This window comes from Gallinula chloropus (genome assembly GCF_964237585.1).
Source record: "Gallinula chloropus genome assembly, chromosome: 3".
In the NCBI taxonomy this organism is placed as follows: Eukaryota; Metazoa; Chordata; class Aves; order Gruiformes; family Rallidae; genus Gallinula; species Gallinula chloropus.
The window spans coordinates 62,535,833-62,553,726 of record NC_140087.1 but is presented as its reverse complement, the minus strand read 5'-3'; the positions used below and the strand labels follow the sequence as shown (position 1 = coordinate 62,553,726).

General features: G+C 45.9%; 1 protein-coding gene across 1 annotated transcript in view; it reads left to right on the top strand.

The window, feature by feature from the left end:
* The window catches only part of USH2A (usherin), a 385,041-nt gene extending 367,389 nt beyond the window's left edge, over positions 1-17,652 (top strand). Inside the window, exons 64-72 of the mRNA XM_084261650.1 lie at positions 5,061-5,270; positions 6,991-7,229; positions 7,971-8,188; positions 9,963-10,139; positions 11,071-11,154; positions 12,740-12,984; positions 14,564-14,635; positions 15,140-15,373; positions 17,016-17,652. Coding sequence (XP_084117776.1) covers positions 5,061-5,270; positions 6,991-7,229; positions 7,971-8,188; positions 9,963-10,139; positions 11,071-11,154; positions 12,740-12,984; positions 14,564-14,635; positions 15,140-15,373; positions 17,016-17,105 — 1,569 coding nt within the window. The 3' untranslated portion in view covers positions 17,106-17,652. The remainder of the gene's footprint in view (positions 1-5,060; positions 5,271-6,990; positions 7,230-7,970; positions 8,189-9,962; positions 10,140-11,070; positions 11,155-12,739; positions 12,985-14,563; positions 14,636-15,139; positions 15,374-17,015) is intronic.
* The last annotated feature ends 242 nt before the right edge of the window (positions 17,653-17,894 follow it).

Sequence of the window (17,894 nt, the reverse complement as noted above, 5' to 3'; positions counted from 1 at the left end):
GTGGATGCCCTAAGGGCAGAGACACAAGTCATACCTGACTCTTACACACAGGAGTAAAGAGCTGTGTACACATGGGAAAGGGGTGGCTTGGCCTGACCTTGTAGTTCCCCAGAACCCACGGCACTACCTAACTGTCCTATGGCTCTAAGCTCAGAGCTGAAGGTGGGTAGTGCTTTACTAATGAGACTTTTATAAGGCAAAAAAGGGCAGTTTTCTGAGCCTGCAGGAGCTCAATGCCAGCTGCTGCCACATACAGAGCCGAGATCTTGTCCCTCACAGAGGCAGATTAACTTCAGTGTGAAGCGATATGATACACAGTGACTTGGTGGGAGCCAGAAGGCATTGCCAGTGAGTAGTCAGCTTTTTGGCTCACTTTCCTTTCTGGTGATCTCACCTGGCCTCCACACCAGAGGACCCTGGCTCTCCCTGACCTGGGACGTCAGCAGGAGCTCAGGCCTGCTGCTCAGGACAGGCAAGCTACCGCCAGCCAATCTGCCCTTCTGCCTGTACTGCTCCGCTGCACTTCAGCAGAAGTGAACAAGATGTCTCCAGTAAGGGGAGTTTTTCACTCTCCATAGGCTGTCAGCTGCCTGAGGTTCCCCTCTGCAAGAGCAGACAGGGTTCCTGCTTGGAGGCTTCCCAGGTGGTCCCTGTGTTTGCAGCCATAATACCTGTCACACTGTTTGAGGCAGGCCTGAGGTGTGAGCGTTGTGAGCTGGCAGACATTACCACATGCGCCATGTCCTCTGCCAAACCGCTGCTCAGTCAGCCGTAGTTGCACTTCTTCACCTAATCGGAGTTGTTGTGATCAAGGGATTGCTTTCTTGCTTTGAGGGACATTTGGCCATGCACTGTGTTGTCTTCCCTAATCTGGGACTATCTTCGTCTGCTGAGGGGTGTTAATCGGAGTGCTTTATTTTGGCAGTTTCTTCACCTTCCCTTTTTCATCATGGCAAGGCCATACTGCTCGCCTGGTTTATCATTGTTTTTCTTCTTGTAGTGCTTTTCATGCTCTGCAGCATTGGAGGAGCTGCAGAAACAGCTGTTTCCCTCAGTTCCCATTGGTGCCTCCTGTATGGAGTTAATACCTTCACATATGACTTCAATTTCATGAAAGAAAAGCTTTCTTAGTTTAAAACATAGCTTCCTTGGTAGAACCTGGGGATTCAAGACTGTTGAAGCAGATGAACCTGTGTGGCGCAGGGATGGAGTAAGTCAGTCATCTAATGGACTTCTTCCACTGTCAGCATCTACACTGCAATGATTTGTTTGCATCTATGACTGCAGGACCATTGTGAGTTCGTTATTCTTTAGGGGAGGAGTCATTACTCAGCCTTACTAAGCTGGAGCAAGCTTGGATCACCACAGCAAGGCTATGACTGTCTTCTCAGCACTTCCCTTCCTGCTCTTCACTGGCTTTGTCCTTCTTGGTGTGCAGATGAACCTTGAGGTTGTCCTGTGATCATTTGGAGTGACTGCTGATCATCTCTTTCCAGGATCAGAGATCTGTGAAGGTTCATTTATGATGGAAAAAAAGAAAACCCAAGCTTAGTTACCTGTAACTGGAATTCTTCAGCCTTCTGAAGAAGGTCTCCAGAGAGGTTTCTCCCCCTCTCTCTGGCTCCACTTCAAAGTGCAGTCTGGGCCAGGGGCCAGCAGATTGATAAAGCATTTTAGATGGTAACAATTGTAGCTGCTTTCAGAGCCCTCTCCTGGCTTTTTGGGGACAGTGCAGCCACTAACAGCAGCACATCTTTTGGCAGGGTGCTGGGCCGTGCACCATGATGTGAGACTTAATGCTTTTGGAGGCAGTATATTCAGAAAGTCAAGTAATGAGAAACTTTTGTTGGCTTTCTGGTCTCTGTGTTTTGCCATTCAATATATCCCAGATATGTGATTGCTTCTTGTCTGCCCCATGTTCCTGTATGGTCTTGCATGATCTTCCTCCACCATAAGCAGCAAGTAATCTTGCTGCCTATTAAGCTCTTTACTTTTCTATGCAAACGCAGTTAAATATTTTTCATAATTTAGAACGAATTTTTGTGAACCAAAAAGTTTTTTTCAGCAATCTGAACCATGACATTCCAGTTTAACCAGGCCAGCCAGGCAACAGCTTTTGTCTGTGGATATTTATTTGGTGGTGACTTTTTGAGCAGCCTTGACCAAACCTGTGATTTTAACAGGCGCTCCTCATGGTGGTTTCTGTTGCCATGCTGTCTCATTTCTTTATGCAAAGAAGTGGCTAAATTTCCATCTTTAATCAGTTCTGGGCACTTACTGCTCTGAGTCTCCAAACGCTGACCAGGATTTACTTGGACGGTGATTCTCAAAGGGAAATATTTTTATACCCATCCGTCCTTTTACAGATGGTTGAGCAGAAGCAAAGGGAGTTAAGGGAATCTAGCTTAGGTCAGTGTAAATCCAGAATTTAGATCCTCCAAAGTCCTGTATAGCTGTCACAACTGTCTCAGAAGCTGGCATTAGAGTTACACAGACACCTAGATGTGTTCTGCTGGAAACATGTCTTGGCAGGGCTGAGTAGCTAGTGACTGTCCAGAAGGCACGCTCGGAATATGCCTGTCTCTCAGCACACACACATGTGGCCATGACCTCAGCCTTCTTTTCAAGAAGGACAGGGATGATGCCCCGGGGATGGACTGCAACCACAGCTCCCACAAGCACCTCTACAGGGAAGAGCTGGGTAACTGCATCTGCTGCCCCTTGTTTGTGCTCTGCCCAGTCAACCTTGATTTCATTGTGCTGATGCAAAGTGAAACAGCACCAAAAGGAGCACCCCAAGTACAAAGACAGGTCATCCACTTTGGAATTCCTGCTCTCAAGGGCAGCAGGCTTGACTGCCTTCATTGGAGCATGCGATTACACCTAAATTACCTCTCTCCTGGAGGACTCCTTTAACCACTTAAGTGTAGCATGAAAGGGGATGAGCATCACCTTCTTCCTTGTCCTAAGACAGTATTTTGAAAGAAAGAACTCTTGTTTGTCTGAAATAAGGCTTTTTTCTGAAAGACAAAAAGGAGTCGGCACCTATGATAGGAGAGGGACCAATGTAGGAAGGTGTCTGTATGCAACTCTCAGTGAAGCGCCCGCTTCCCAAGTGAGTTGCATCCTTTTCTCCTCCAAAATTCCTGTGTACAGGAAGCATCACTTTCTAACTCAGCACCTTCAGTTTTGTTGTGGGCAGCTTGCTTGGGGCAGGTCACGTCTGACACTGTTATGCTCTGTGCTCATTAAGGCCACAGCCTGGATGTAACTGGAGCGTTTGAGCTCAGGTCAGCACTGAGCTGATGCCAGTGGCACACTCAGAGCTGCTTTTTCCATGTGTGGCTTATTCTTTCCACAAAGAAATATGCCCCTTGAAATGAACGACTGTGGGCAAATCTTTGTAGCAGCTGGGACGGAACTGAGATAGAGGGTTTGACCTACAGCAGTAAAATGAGCAGAGTTTGACTTTATGAAAAGTTCACAACAGAGATATATTACAGAATTCACTGGAAATGAAAGTGCTTTGGCAGAGCTTTTTATCATAGGGTGTCGACTGTATTTATGTAGCATTTCACTGGATGGTCCTGGAAGCAGGCAGGAACTTTTGGGTTTTAACTGGTACAACCACAGTTTTCAAAGCCACTGTTGTGGGGGGTTTTGGCCTTTTTCCTTCCCCAGGCTCCTTGTGAAGTGTCCTGTGGTCTTAGATCTTAATATTGCAAGCTGGAAGGACTTCAGGGTCAGTTCTGAAGACCTCTTATTTCTAAACCTCCTTTTTTTTTTTAAGGCATGGTCCCACCATCCCCTACCCCAGGACCTCTGCCCAGGGTAGCTCACATAAGAACATGTTTTACTGTAGTTAGAACCTCTCGACATGAACGCTTACTAAGGAATACTTATACTAAAAATCGCTCAGACAGTCTTCTTGTATTGCCATTTAGATCTATCATTCTGATTGATCACTATGTGGTTGGCTAATATTGAGCCTAATTTAACCCTATACACTCATGCATCCATCTATTCTGTCTATTGTACCTGACATTCTACAAATTACTTACTCATGCAAATGACGACCTAAGGCAACCTTTTATGATATTCGTGTTTAATTATACAAATGGTTTTTGATAAATAAGATTATACATCCTTCCATATGTTTATTCACTTCTTGATGAAAGCAAAATTTAATTTTCATGCAGATTTGTTGGAGAGTGTGTTTAATAAGTGCTGAGTTTTATGTAGTCTGCAGATCACTCTGGTTTTGGGAAGCTGACAAAATCAGTAGGCATAGTTCATAGACACATGTGGGTTTTAATCAGGCCTAATTCAAGCTGCTAAATTTTGAAGTCTTGGAACCGAACCCATTGCCTTTGTGCTCATGCAATAAAGCAAATGTTGTGAAAATAAATGATAGATGCTGACTTAACTATGCATTTCAGTGGGCTTTGTTTATATTATGGGTTACTGAAAATGTTGCCAAATGACCCATACATCACTATTTTTAAGAGAGTGGTGTTTCTGTAAAACTTTCTGGTTTTAAACAGTAACTAGAGTTTGGTTTCTGCAGTCCAGTCAAGGTGAATGTAACTGACGTGTCTCTCAGTGCCAGGCTGAGTTCATCGAGGCTGCCTGCATGCGTGATGGGAGCATGTAGAAGGCAGAAACTGGTGGGACTGGATGCCAGTATTTTTGTTCAGATGTCTTTGAGAACAGTGTCACTGCTTCTCATGGAGTCCTCTTTGCATGACACAGGCAGTGGTGGGAATTCAGAGTTTGGGGATCAGATGAAAGACAACACATGGACACACACAGAGATATGAAACCTGCTTCTTTTTCCTAAATGTAGCAGTGAGGAAACACTCCTCTCTTCTGTTAGAAACTCTCAGTGTCAACGGGTGAGCAGAGGTGTTGGACAGTAGACAAGGGACATATTGCATGGGTGTCATTGCCTTGCATTCTTCTCAGTGTCAGCACAGCCACAGTAGCATCCCTGGCTACCCATGGATGTTTTGTAGCCCTGAGTCCTCTGCTAACAGTTTCTATGGTTTTGTGTGCCCAAGGTGTGGTCGGTAAACTCAGCGGGCCGGACGTCGAGCAGTTGGTCCCGTTGCCGGACAGGCCCTGCCCCTCCTGAGGGCCTGGGAGCTCCCCTCTTTGACATGGTGGCATCCACAGTGGCTGTGGTGAGCATCAGCCCCCCTCTCAACCCAAACGGTGTGGTCAGTATCTACAGGCTGTTCTCTAATGATACCAGAGGGACGGATGTGGTGGTGAGTATTGTCAACACTGGTTCCATACTTTCATTTGAGCTTAGGTTTTAGCTATAACAATACTGCTTTTACCAGCTGCTACTGTCTCCCCCTCCTACACCCCTGTTAACTGCTCAGCAATACTGTCTTCTGGCTAAAGCTCCAGTAGCGCTTTCACTCATCTAGCTGTGCTGCTAACCTCATCATTAAACACTTCTGACGTGGTGATGTGCTGTGACAATGATGGGAATCACAAACATTGTTCAGGGGCAGCTAACTGTCCAAACAAAACACTTCCAGACAGCTCCCACCAGTCCACATGGTGCAGGTGGAAGCTGCAGCCATTAGGAAATTATTGGTTGCTCTGGATAGCCTGTGGATATGAAGTTCAGGAGAAAGCACTGAACATGAGCTTCCCTTGAAATCTTTCTTCTTGGTAAGAAGTATTTCATGGCAAAGCACTGACGAACAGCACAAGTAGTCAGGCAATTTTTGTGCTTGGTGTCAGCCTAAGCACCAGGAGGTGTCCTGAAATGAGTGGTCTCAGCTCAGCAAGCCTGCTGGGCTTCATTAGCGTTATACAGCTCTATGGGGAAAATAGGGAAGGGTTAGGGCCATGGAAGGTGCTTGGAAAATTTACCAATAAATCAGTTCAAAATACTACAATGCTCTTTGCCTGTAAGACTATCTGTTTTTCACAAGTAGATTTTCCCCTTATATTCCATCCTGATCAGCTAGGGACACCTTCTCAGGTTGTGTCCATGAGCTTAAACTGATTACCAATTTCACATTATGCATTTATTTCTTCCAGCACAGCTGGCTCAGCCAGTTCATCCTGTTGGTGCCTGCACATCCTTCCATTTCCAGGCCCTCATACCTGCCACGCTGCTGGCTCATCTCTGGCTCTGGCATCAAGAAATGCCAAGTGCTTTCCTTCGCTTGTTTGACTCTTTCCTTCCTATTTTTGTTGCATTCTGCTAAATCATGTGCTGCCAAATAGGAGCAGATGTTTCTCCTCATTGTGTTTTCTACATGATTTTATATCTTCGGCTTAAGAAGCTATACCCACACATGACTCCAGCAATGAGGTGAAGTGGCAGTTCCTGCAAGCAGTTTCAGAATGAGGGCACTCTTTCCTCTGCCAGAACTGCCAGGTCTTGCTTGCTGAGCATAGGAGAGCTTCCTAACAGGCTTGCCCAGCCCCACAACAGTTTGAATGCAGAGCAGCATCATGTTGGCCTTCCACTTAGAGGTACCTACCACCAACCACATTCTCCTGTCTCTGAGCAAACTGACCCATTTTTATTGCTCTGCCCAACACTGTCTCCTGTATCATGCTGTGGAAGCTTGTGAGATACGCATGAGTATTTGCTAGCACACTTATCACAGTAATTTCTTTTTGCTTCAGTACCCCTTATTCTAGAGTTTCTTCTTAATGAAGTTCTGCTTCTCTGTTCCTAAGAGTGGTATTTGCAAGCTGACATACGGTAGTCACAGCTCAATGGAAGACGTCTGTGAGGCCAGTGATGGCACAGACTTTTCCTTAGAGCAGTGCCTCAACTTTGTAATGGGAGAAAAATAAATGCAGAGTTCCCAGTAAACAACGGCCGCATAAATGGCAGACTTAAATAACATGTAGAACCTCGTGCCCATCTTCTTCAGGAGTTAATTCAGCTCCATAGCACTTATTTAGTACTTGTGGTGCTTGAAACTGTGACAACTTCCCTCTTAATTTCTACAGCTGTCAGAAGGAACTGCTACCCAGCAGACAATACATGGGCTCAAACCTTTCACCACATACTCCATTGGTGTGGAGGCCTGCACCTGTTTCAACTGTTGCAGCAAAGGACCCATGGCCCAAATTACCACACAACCAGCTCCTCCCTCAGAGCAGCCACCCCCGCAGATCAACACTGTGACCTCCAGAAACGCCTCGTTCCAGTGGAGTGCCCCGCAGTCACCCAACGGCATTGTCACCAGGTAAGAGCTGCCACCCAGCCAAACCTGCCAACCTTGGCTAGTGGTGGTGGCAGAACAATCTTCCTGGATGTGAGCTGGAATCACAGGGCTAAGAGCACTGAATGGTTCTGGCAGTCATGCTCCTCCTTCCCAGGTTGGTGGCAATATCCCATCTGGCCTAAATACCATCTGAGATTTGTTTACACACAACATTTGCTTTTCTCCTGAGCAGGATATTGGGGGAGATGAAGGAGGAGAGGTTGAGCTGTGAGCGGAGGTAATTGCCTGATAGCTGTGGTTGCACAGCCAAGAAGTTGTGGGATCAGCTGGCATCAAAGGGGCAGCTGCATTTTGTAGTTACTTAGGGAAATACTGATTTGCAAAAGTGAACAGCAAGGTAACTGGCATCAACATCATTGTGAGTGTGACTGCCATCCATGATTAGACATCTTACAGTTGGGGTCAAATTGTCACAGAGAAAAACTGGGATCAGGTCCATTCTCTATAGCGAGAGGTATTTAAATACCTCCAGGTACTCTCTGTATCCTGGAGGTATTTAAAAGACAGTTAGATGTGATGCTTAGGAAAATAGTTTAGTGGTGATTTTGTCAGGCTAGGGTGATGGTTGGACTTGATGATCTAAAGGGTGCCTTCCAACCAAGACAATTCTAGGATTCTATAACATACAGCAATTAAGATAAAATGATTAGCTGTTGTGTCATTAAGGCTCTTGGTTAAACAAAATCTCAACTTTCTTCTTAGCTATGAGCTCCACGTGTATATGGCTTGTTCCCTGAACCTACAGCCAGCAGTGAAGGCTTGCAGCCCTGGCCCAACTGAGGTGAAGTATACAGGAAAAGGCCAGAGTGCCAACGTGTCCAACCTGGAGCCTTACACAACTTACAACCTGCGAGTTGTGTCTTACAACTCTGTTGGCAGCAGCGCCTCAGAGTGGATTGGTTTCACTACAGAAAAGGAGCGTGAGTATGAGCAATGGCTCACTGATCAGCAATGCCAGCTCTGATGCATGGGGCTGCATAGCACCAAATGACTTCTCCACCCCTGTGAAAGATGATGTCCCCGGCAACCTGCCCTTCTGTGTCCCTGATTGTGGTGCCTCTGCTGCCCATTCACTGAAAGGGAAATTCTTTTCTGGGGCCTGACTGCTCATTCCTTCAAAAATATTTCTTTCCTCATCATCTGATATCACATCCTCTATCTTAGGAGCCTGGAAACATTTGATTTTATTGAAAATGGGCAGCAAGGCTGCAGAACATAAAATGTTCAAGTATTACCAGAAGGGTGACGTTCAGTAATAAATTCACTGCCATAAATAATCCCTGGGAGAAGCCAAGATCTTGACAGAGACCTGGTGGTTCCTTTCAGGAACAATCTTACTGTCCTAATTCATGCCATACTTCTGCCAGGGCTCTTAAGAGTCTTCCTTGGATGTCATCTGAATGACTGGATCTTTGTTGACACTGAAGTAACAATTTCTTGCCATCTATGTAACCACCACAGGCCGTGTGGTGGTCTGCACAGAAATTAAACATACAGGACCTACGCCTATAATCAGAATAGATTTTACCATCAAAACTGAGCTTAAAGTAGTCAAACATCAGCTTTTATTAAAAAAAAGATCTAAAGTGCTGTAGCCAGAGTCATTCCATAACAGATAAGATGGGCATTTTACTGCAGCCTGCCAGGTCAGGGCAAAGAAGGTGTTCACTTTTTTATCATATAGTCTCATGTCAGGATTTCAGAATCGCCTTTCTAAAAAAATGCCTTTTGCATCACTTAGTAGCTCTGCCTAGTAATTACTAAAAATACATCTGCTACATCCTTAGCTGAAAATTGCAAGTGGAAAAGCCCCAGATTTTCTTTAGTGTCACCAATGAAAAAGAGGTCCTTACGTCTCAAGCTGTGTTTTATGAAATTGCAAACTAAAAAGCTAGAACATAATAATGAACCGTTAAATGGAGGAAATTCATTAGAACAAAATGGTTTGAAAGCTATCTTTAGACCCCTGCCCACTGGGTCTGCAGCCCTTTTCCTTCAGTCTTGCTTTTCTTGCGTTGAGGACACTGGTCCCCTAGGTCACTGTGAATGTCTCCTTCCTCCTGCCTGGAAGGCTTGCTTTAGTAGCAGTGGTGACAAAGAACAGCAAAGTGCAGCTGGACAAGCAGCTTCCTTAAGAACAAATATACCTATACTGGGCACATGGCCTGATGGCAAAGCCATCTCAGAACCACCTCAAGCTCAAATAAAGCCTTTTGTCTGCAAGCTGTTTGGCCCAGCTGATGACCTCTTCCTCCCTCAAGGGAGTTCTGGATTTCTTTGCTCTCTGCCTGCCATCTGCTCGTGGTTTTCTGAAACTGCACATTTGCTTGTATGTGCATGTGTTAAAAGATGATCTTGGGCAATTTATTTGGGATTGCAAAAGAGACCTCTGCTTACCAGTTTGGTTCCCACAGCCTGGCATGCTGCAGCTGAACTTGCATGACCTCCTGTGTCTCCCTGTCCCTACCTTAAGTTGGAATTCAGTCTATAATGGTTGTAGTGTCCGTACCAGGTACACAAAGGCAAAGGAAGGGAGTTCCAGGTCTTTATTTTAAAGTTATGAGACATTTCATGAGCGTGAGAGGGAGGGAGTGCATGCGACCAGGAGCTTGTACCATGCAGAGTCTCCCTCTCTGCTCTGTGTAACTGTCAGGCCTGTTGGCTAGGAATGAGCTTGGTTCCTTCTTTTTTCAGCTCCTCGGTACACGGCCCCGTTCTCCGTTGTCAGCAACCTGTCTACCATCCACATAGACTGGAGTCGTACCTTTGTGCTGAACGGCCGCCTGAAGGAGTACGCGGTAACGGAGAGCGGGCAGCGCATCTACAGCGGCTTCGACACCGAGCTGTATTTACCCAGGACATCGGACAAAAGTCAGTTTCACTTTCCACTGGGCTAGATGGGTAGCACTGTATGCTAGGTTTAAGGAAAACTCTACATATCCAGCCCCAGCTGGGAGGGCAGGCGTGTACAGCCACACTGAAGTGCACCTAAGCAGATGCTTGAAACAAAACACCTTGGAGCTGAGCTCCCTCTTAAACATTGTGCCTGAGTGCGTAAGACTCTGGCTCCTTGTGAGGGTCAAGCTTTACCAAATCCTGGAGCTGTGCAGCAATTCCACCCCTTGTGGCTACACTCTGGGAAACGCATGGAATGCGTGCCTGAATTTTCATTTAAATCAAATGCAGTAGCTCTTGGAATCAGCGTGTTTTGAAATGCAGGTTGTCTTTAGAAATTTGCAGTCTTTAGAATAAATGGAAGCTGTCAACAGAGGGGGTGTGTGTTGGAAACCAGAAAGAAACAATACCAAATAAATGATGTTTCCTGGTTTTAAGGCGGTGGGGTATTTTGTGTGTTAAAGGATTTTGTAATTGATTTTTTACCTTCCTGACTACTGCATTGGTACTAATAATTTTTTTTCCCTTTTATTCAAATGTTCTCAACATGTTTGTATCAGCCATGAATGAGGGATTTAGGGCAAAATTATGAGTAAATTGACGGTTGCTAGTGGAAGAGAGAAGATTGGGTGGTGAAAGAGGAATATAATTTGTAGCAGTGTGATAGTCATGACTGCCTGTGATCTGCCGTGGTTCATAGTTTAGAGGTTCAATACCCATGTATATGGGATTGTGAAGCTCTGATCTGGGACTTGGGTGGGCTGTGATGGGCGATGTGCTATGCCTGCCTTGGCCTTTCTCAGACCTGGCTGTTTTCTGGTGGTGGATCATAGTGCAAAAGCAGCATCTACAGAATTTTGATTTCTCCTGATGATAGTATTTTCTAACCTTTTTTTTTTTTTTTCAGCCTTTTTGTTTCAAGTGACCTGCATCACCGATGAAGGGAGTGCCACCACACCAGTCATCAAGTACAGCGCTGGAGATGGAGTTGGTAAATATATGAAGACATTACCTAGTACCTATTTGTTTTAGGTGTCTGCAGTAGAAATTGGGTATGTAGTGCATGCCAGACAGGATGGCATCTTGTTGCAGGATCAGGGGATTCCTTAGGGCCTTAGGTATGTAAGGTATGTCTATTTTTTTTTTTTCCATGTATGGATTTCTGTTCCTTTCATCAGCTTCAGACCCTCTCTCCGGGCGTGTAGTGTTTTGCTTATATTTTTATATAAATGCGTTGCTCCAAAGTATAGTGCTTTTTCCTGCTGAATTGAATTAGCTCTCTTCCAGATGTCCAAATTGAGATTATCTCGAATTCTAGTCCTGCCCTCCAACATTCCTCCTTCCCTCCTCCTTGCATGCCACCCACCCAGACATGGGGCATCTGCCTGCTCCTTTCATATCACCAGCCAGCCAGTCTCTACAGTTTTACCTGGGATAATAGCACCTGTTATTTCCCTTCTGTCCACGAGGCCTTTGCCTGTTTTGTGGAAGCAAGTGAGTTTTTGGTGTGGTGACATCCCAATCACTTCTTATCCATTGAGTAGTAGATATCTTCCAATAAAAAGTTTCAGGTTTTTTTAACTCCTTAGTTTTTTTGGGAAGCAAAGCTAAGCTGGAACCATTTCTAACTAGCATATTTGTTTTAATGAATTTATTTATCAAGTTGCATCTTGTTCAGCTTCTTAAAATAGACTGGCCTTGTCCTTCCAATTAATCTTTACATTGCATTTCCCTTATATCCCTTTTCCTGCACTCACTCCACCCTCTTGCAGCATTTCAGGCCAGGCTGCTGTAAAGGCATTGTAAAAGGGTCCAAGCTGCTCTACGCCCATTACCTTCCACACTCTGCTTCTTTGTGCTTTTGATTGCGGCGTGTTCCTGCAGTCTATTGCAAACTAGATCAGCACTGCAGGCACCCTGACGAGGAGACCTGCAAGCGAGGGTGATGGGAGCTCCTCAGCTGCGAGTCTGCACGCACATGTAGGACTGCAAATAACCAGCAAGTGCTGCCAGTGAGATTTCTCAAGCCCGTGTTGTGTATGAGCAAAGCCAATCCACTGGCTGTTTTTTACTAACAGGTGTGGGGAAGGAGGAATAAAATGTTTTGTGTTGTTTGCTTTTGTAGTAATTTATCACTCGCTTTAGTTAAGTCTTCCTCCCTCTCTCTTTTTAACTCCACGGGCCTGCCACGTCACAGTGCCAGAGAGAATGTCCTCTGTCTGTACCGCTCTGAAGTTACCGTAGTCATTTCCACTCTTCAAGGTTACTTGGAGAACCCTTTTTTTCTTGCATTCCACCTCCTCCTTTCTCAAGAGCTGCTGATGCAGTGGTGATTTCCAGCCTCAGCAGCAATGCCAGAACTTTAAGCAGGGTCTCTTGAGGGTAGTAAGCTTTTTATTATAGCCCGCTAGCATATTGAACCATTATGCCACCTTGAACATAAGTGCAAATAAGCACATGACGACAAAATTACTTAAATTTCTGCCTAATTTATTAGCGAGGAAAGGGATAGCATACTGTTAAACACTTTCTGAAATAACACTCCGTTCTCCCCTAATCCCTTTTGATTGTTACAGGTCTGATCTTGACAATTCCTGGAGAGAAGGACAAAGCAGAGTCCAAACGTGCAAAATTCTACAACGAGTTGTGGTTTGCAGTGCTGATGGTAGTTCTGGGTTTGATCCTTTTGGCTATTCTTCTCTCCTTGATTCTTCAAAGGAAAGTCCACAAGCAGCCCTATGCACGAGACAGACCTCCTTTGGTTCCACTCCAGAAACGAACATCGCCAATGAGCGTGTACTCATCAGGTGAAACCCATCCGGTACGTGTGGTAAAATGCAATGGTCTGTATCCATCAAGGTACACTTTTATCTGCCCATAGAAAAGAGGTTTTCCTCCTCCTTCAACCATTTGTTGCACTCCTGGTTCCTAGTTACCAAATGAAGGCTGTTCAGTGTAGGAAAAGGGCTGTCCGGTGTACCTGTAACGGCAGGGACCCAGGCTACAGGGACTTAGTCCAAAATAGGATCCTTATAGCACCTGGTCTGCAGGCCCTGAAATACTTCCGCTGCCTTATGACAAGCTTTGGATCTGGAATCACAGAACATGCAAAGCCACTGATGGCACCTGATGTTAGGTGACAGCTGCAAAAGAGCTGAAAATGCCCTGGCATGCTGTGAGTGGGTATGTGATAAAATGTGCTTTTTGGAGGAACATTAATGTGTTCCCAGATACCTGTTGTGGCTGGCTGACCAAGATCAATCTGACAGTCTTCACCAGGTATCCATGAAATGTGCCTGCAAATAGCAGGATTTAGGGAGAGGCTCTCTATTTCTTTCTGGTATCCACCACCACCCAGCTGGACAGCTCCTGGACGGGCTGTGTGCCAGGAAGGTTTTGGGGGAGAGTGAGTGCAACCAGGGAAAAGCTGGGAACCGTCACAAAATGTATGTGCATGCAGCTGTGCACAGAGCCACAGCAAGACCATCAGAGGGGTGGGAGGGGAACTGCTGGGGAATGATAAAGAGGAAGGCTTTGGTCCGTTTTTATTACAAGAAGTTACAATTCTGTGAAGAAAAACTGGCTAAAGGACACGTTCCACTGTGTAGCAGAGCAATAGTGCTGTCCCACCCTTTGAGGAAAAGCAAGACAAAAGGAATATGATAAGTGTTACGAGACTGCGAATGGGAGTAGCAGTGCCCTTCAATTCCCAGGCGCAGGTTATGAGATGATTCTTCTTGTCACTTCTCAGCTTCTTTTTCCTGTGAGCGCCATCAAGCAGGATGGTGACTCCTGCATCCTTCACGCATTCTGTTCCTTTTTGTCTCGGTGCCAAGAAGCTGCATCTGTGCCTCAACGAAGCAGCTCTTGGAAACAATGGGACTTCCAGCGTGCCCCTTCGCCTGGCAAAGGCTACAAGCATGAGAAACTTCTTTTTTTGGTCTCATGGTTTTGATTCCTTTTCTTCTACAGTCTGTCATGTTCTGTTGTTCCTCTTGACTTTAAAATGTCTTTGCTGTTGGCGTGCCTGCACAATTCCTTTCCATGTTCCTGCCCTTTCTCGTCTTCTTGTTGTTTTCCCTCATGGACTTAATCAAAAGGAAGACTCTACAGTGCATTACTTGAAGGACTTGATCTGAGAAGTTAGGATAGAGCTATTATCAAGTGGCAAAAGCCACTTTTGTTTTACCATTGTTAGTGAGGTTGCGTGGCAAACAACACTGGCTGCCATTGCAGTACCTGATGACCAGTAAATAGTGGCTCATCTTTGCGGGTTCCCTACTCCCCCACATCCTGCTACATTGTTCCCCTCTACTGAGCTGCAGCCAAGTCACCCACTCTGAGGACCGGACTGTGCCTTGCCCTGCCCTAACGCTTTTCCTCCCTCTCTTTAATCTCAGTTTGAGACCATTGCTGACACGTCTGACTCATCAAGCAGTGTCACTCTCAAAAGTTACACGACACACTTCGAGGTAGAGTCCTTAGCTTGCGTGAGCCGCAGGACGTGTGATGTACCTGATGCCCCAAAGCACATGCACGATGGCATCTTACACTGCATGTTTCTCCTGGCATGTGAATGTCTTTTCCTGGTCATGGTAACTGAAACAGGAAGTCTGCTAACACGCTGTGCAAGCCTGGGCTAGCCTCCTGGTAGTCAAGAATCTTTGGACCTCTGCCTGTTGGCTACTTCAACAAAAAAAGGCGGGGGGGAGGAGGGTAGAATCAAGGATGACCCAACAGGGAAAGTCCTGTTTTATAAGGGGTATTTTTTTTTTTTTTGTAATTATATGATTGTCTTACAATGGGGAAAGGTCCAGGTGTTGGTTTGGGGTTTTTTTTCCCCCCTTCCCTTCTGTTAATCACTACGCATGGTTTTTGACGCACGGGTTTTCTGGTCTCTTCCGCTCTGGCTTTGGTTTTGTTCAGATAGATGAAGTGTTTGAGACTGTTGGTTTATTAGTGTGTCTTCCTCACAGGGGCTGGCAGATACAAAAATTCCAGGAGCTGGTTCTCCCCTGAGTGACTGCAGTGCCCGTATTGCATCCAGGGCGAGGAGACAAAGTCAGGGCCAGCTACGGCGCACGTATTCTCAAGCCTCTCTGCATCGCAGTGTCAGCCAGCTGCTCGACCTCTACGACAAAAAGTCTCTTGTTGAAGACATGCCTTGGGACGCCATTATTCGCAATCATCGCATAACGGGCCGTGGCCTGGTAAGGAGTCCTGTACCTCTGTGACGCTGCTGCCCATCAGCAGTGATGTGTCTAAATGCCAAAAGCTGCTGGATAGTCCTCAGACCTATCAGGACATGGCCAGAGACCAGATTCTCCTTCTGCCTCCTGCTCTCATCTGGAGCTGCAGGTGATCCCACACTGCTCTAATAGGATGGGGGTGGGGTGGGCAACATCCCACTTGCATCCCTCTGGTTTCCACTGAACTCCACAGGGTACTAGGGCTCACGCCCTTCTATTTGGTCAACTCATAGGCTTTTCCCTCCATTTGCATTTGAGCAAATGTACTCGTCTGAGGAGGGTGTGTCTTGTCAGAAGTGGGACCTTGTGTTCTAGTGACTCCTGTTCTGTGACTGTGGGCTCAAATGCTGATGAGACCCACAGCCTTCTTGTCATTGCTCAGATCTTCTGGCATTCATGACAAATTATTTCAAACTCTGCCCACACAGGACTGGAAGGTTGGAGGAGGAAGGGCATGATGAGCAGAGTATCTGTCTTAATAGGGAAGAGAACAGGATTGTCCAGTCACCATCAACTCAAACACAGAGTTACATGTTATGATTCTCAAGTCAGGGACAGTGGCAACTTCCCTTCCCCTTGTCACCAGGAAACAGGCTGTTTAATCTCTGTCCCCCAGCTTCCACCCTTCCATGATCAAATGTGTGGGAAGGGGTTTGGAGCCCAGCAAGACATGTTTGCTACCAGAAAAAGCTAACTAAGGTTCCTAAAAAGAGGACAGATATGGGTGAGGGTAGGCGAAGTAGTAACAAAGTTGGAGGGTGATAAGGAAGGGGGGGGTGGTTGTCAGTGAGCAGATCTTGGATAAAACTCAAAGGGAAGCGGAGGCAGCTAGTCTGGCACAGAGATTGCTCCGTTCCTTCAGTACACTAAACAGCTACTAGGGCTGGAATGTACAGGCATGTGCCAGTACATCGTGGTGTTGCTACCACTGCTGCCATGCCTGTTCAGGCTGTAACAGCAGGACCACAGCAGACGAAGAACACAGTGGTATTTCGCTCTAGGCCAAGCCCCTATACATACTGGTTAACCTTCCACTCTGCATGGATGTGCAGCTCCTGGACTTCCTTCGTCCAGGGAAGTGTGACTGATCCTCAACCCACTTTCTCAGAACTGTCATCTCATGATATCCTTAAGGACTAGTAGCCCACCCAGCATGTACTGCTGTATGATCTCACCCGCCAAAAAACATCTTTCTGATGCTCACCTGCCCGTGTTTGCTTGATGTCAGTATGCTGTAACTAGCTTGCAGAATAGCCTAACAAATTTCAGAAGCAGTGGGTAGGAGCAGAACAAAAATTTCCACTGACTTTCAGTGCTAAACAACCCTGACAGCATGAGGCCAGATGCTTTTTTGAATCAGTATATACAAAGCTGGTCTCTTCTGTCCAGCCTCTGTCCATCACTTTGCCTTTCCCTGAACCTAACTGCCTTCACAGCTGTGTTGCTCAGCTGCTCTTGCAAACAAACCTCTCACAACCCTTTTTACTCAGCTCTTCCCTTTATTAGATCATTTTTAGGGGGCAAGGAGAATGGGAAATGAAGGAACAGGATCTCCTTCAGTCTGGTACAGCTTCAGCTTACATGCATTTCTTCTTCCCCCCAGTATGTAGATGAAGACGACCTTGTCAATGTCATCAAGGGCTTCAGCACAGTCACAAAGGAGCACACCACATTCACTGACACCCACCTCTGAAGAACACAACCACCATCTCTAGAATATGGAAAGTGGGTAACTTGCCAAAAGCATCCTGCACCAACTCTGGGGGAGAAGACAGGACTGCTGTTCCTCCCCTGCCCACTAATTAAGAGATAAAACTGTTTATGGGGAGGGAAGCCTTTTTTAAGCCTAACTGTATAGTAAAAACTGTGTGTTAGCACTGACCTCTCAAAGGTAATAGAACAGTTTGAAAATGCCTGAAGTTGTATGGTAGTAGAAGAGGTGAGAGCCTCTACTTTCATCTAACTCACAGTTGGAAAGGGTTGTGGGGTAAGGAAAAAAATCTTCTACTTGTCTAAAAACCAGCACATGGCTGAAAGGGGCCCTCCTGGCAGGACAGCCACATCTTTTCCTGCCCTGACAAAGCTCCACCACAAAATTGTATTCATGCACAGGTTAATAAACAGCAAATGAAAGAATTCTTATGGACTTGCTTTAACCTTTGTGTCCTCTCCCTCCATCTCCCCCACCCCACCTTGGCTCAAGTCTAAAAAAAAAAAAACCAACCAAAAACCCACGAATTGATGCCAACTCCAAGTGTGCTTTTGCAGAGAAAGAGAAAACCCCCTCCCTATTAAACACGTGCTGTCCCACCCTTCCCTTTTGTTAAGTATTACTAATCTACAGGCAATAAAATTTGTTCACCACCCACAGTAAACTAGAGGCAAACAGCAAGCAGCCAGTGCAACACAGGTAGGAAATATCATGTCAAGGCACTTGTAATTGAGAATTATTATACCATGACAGTAAACCTACTCCCATATT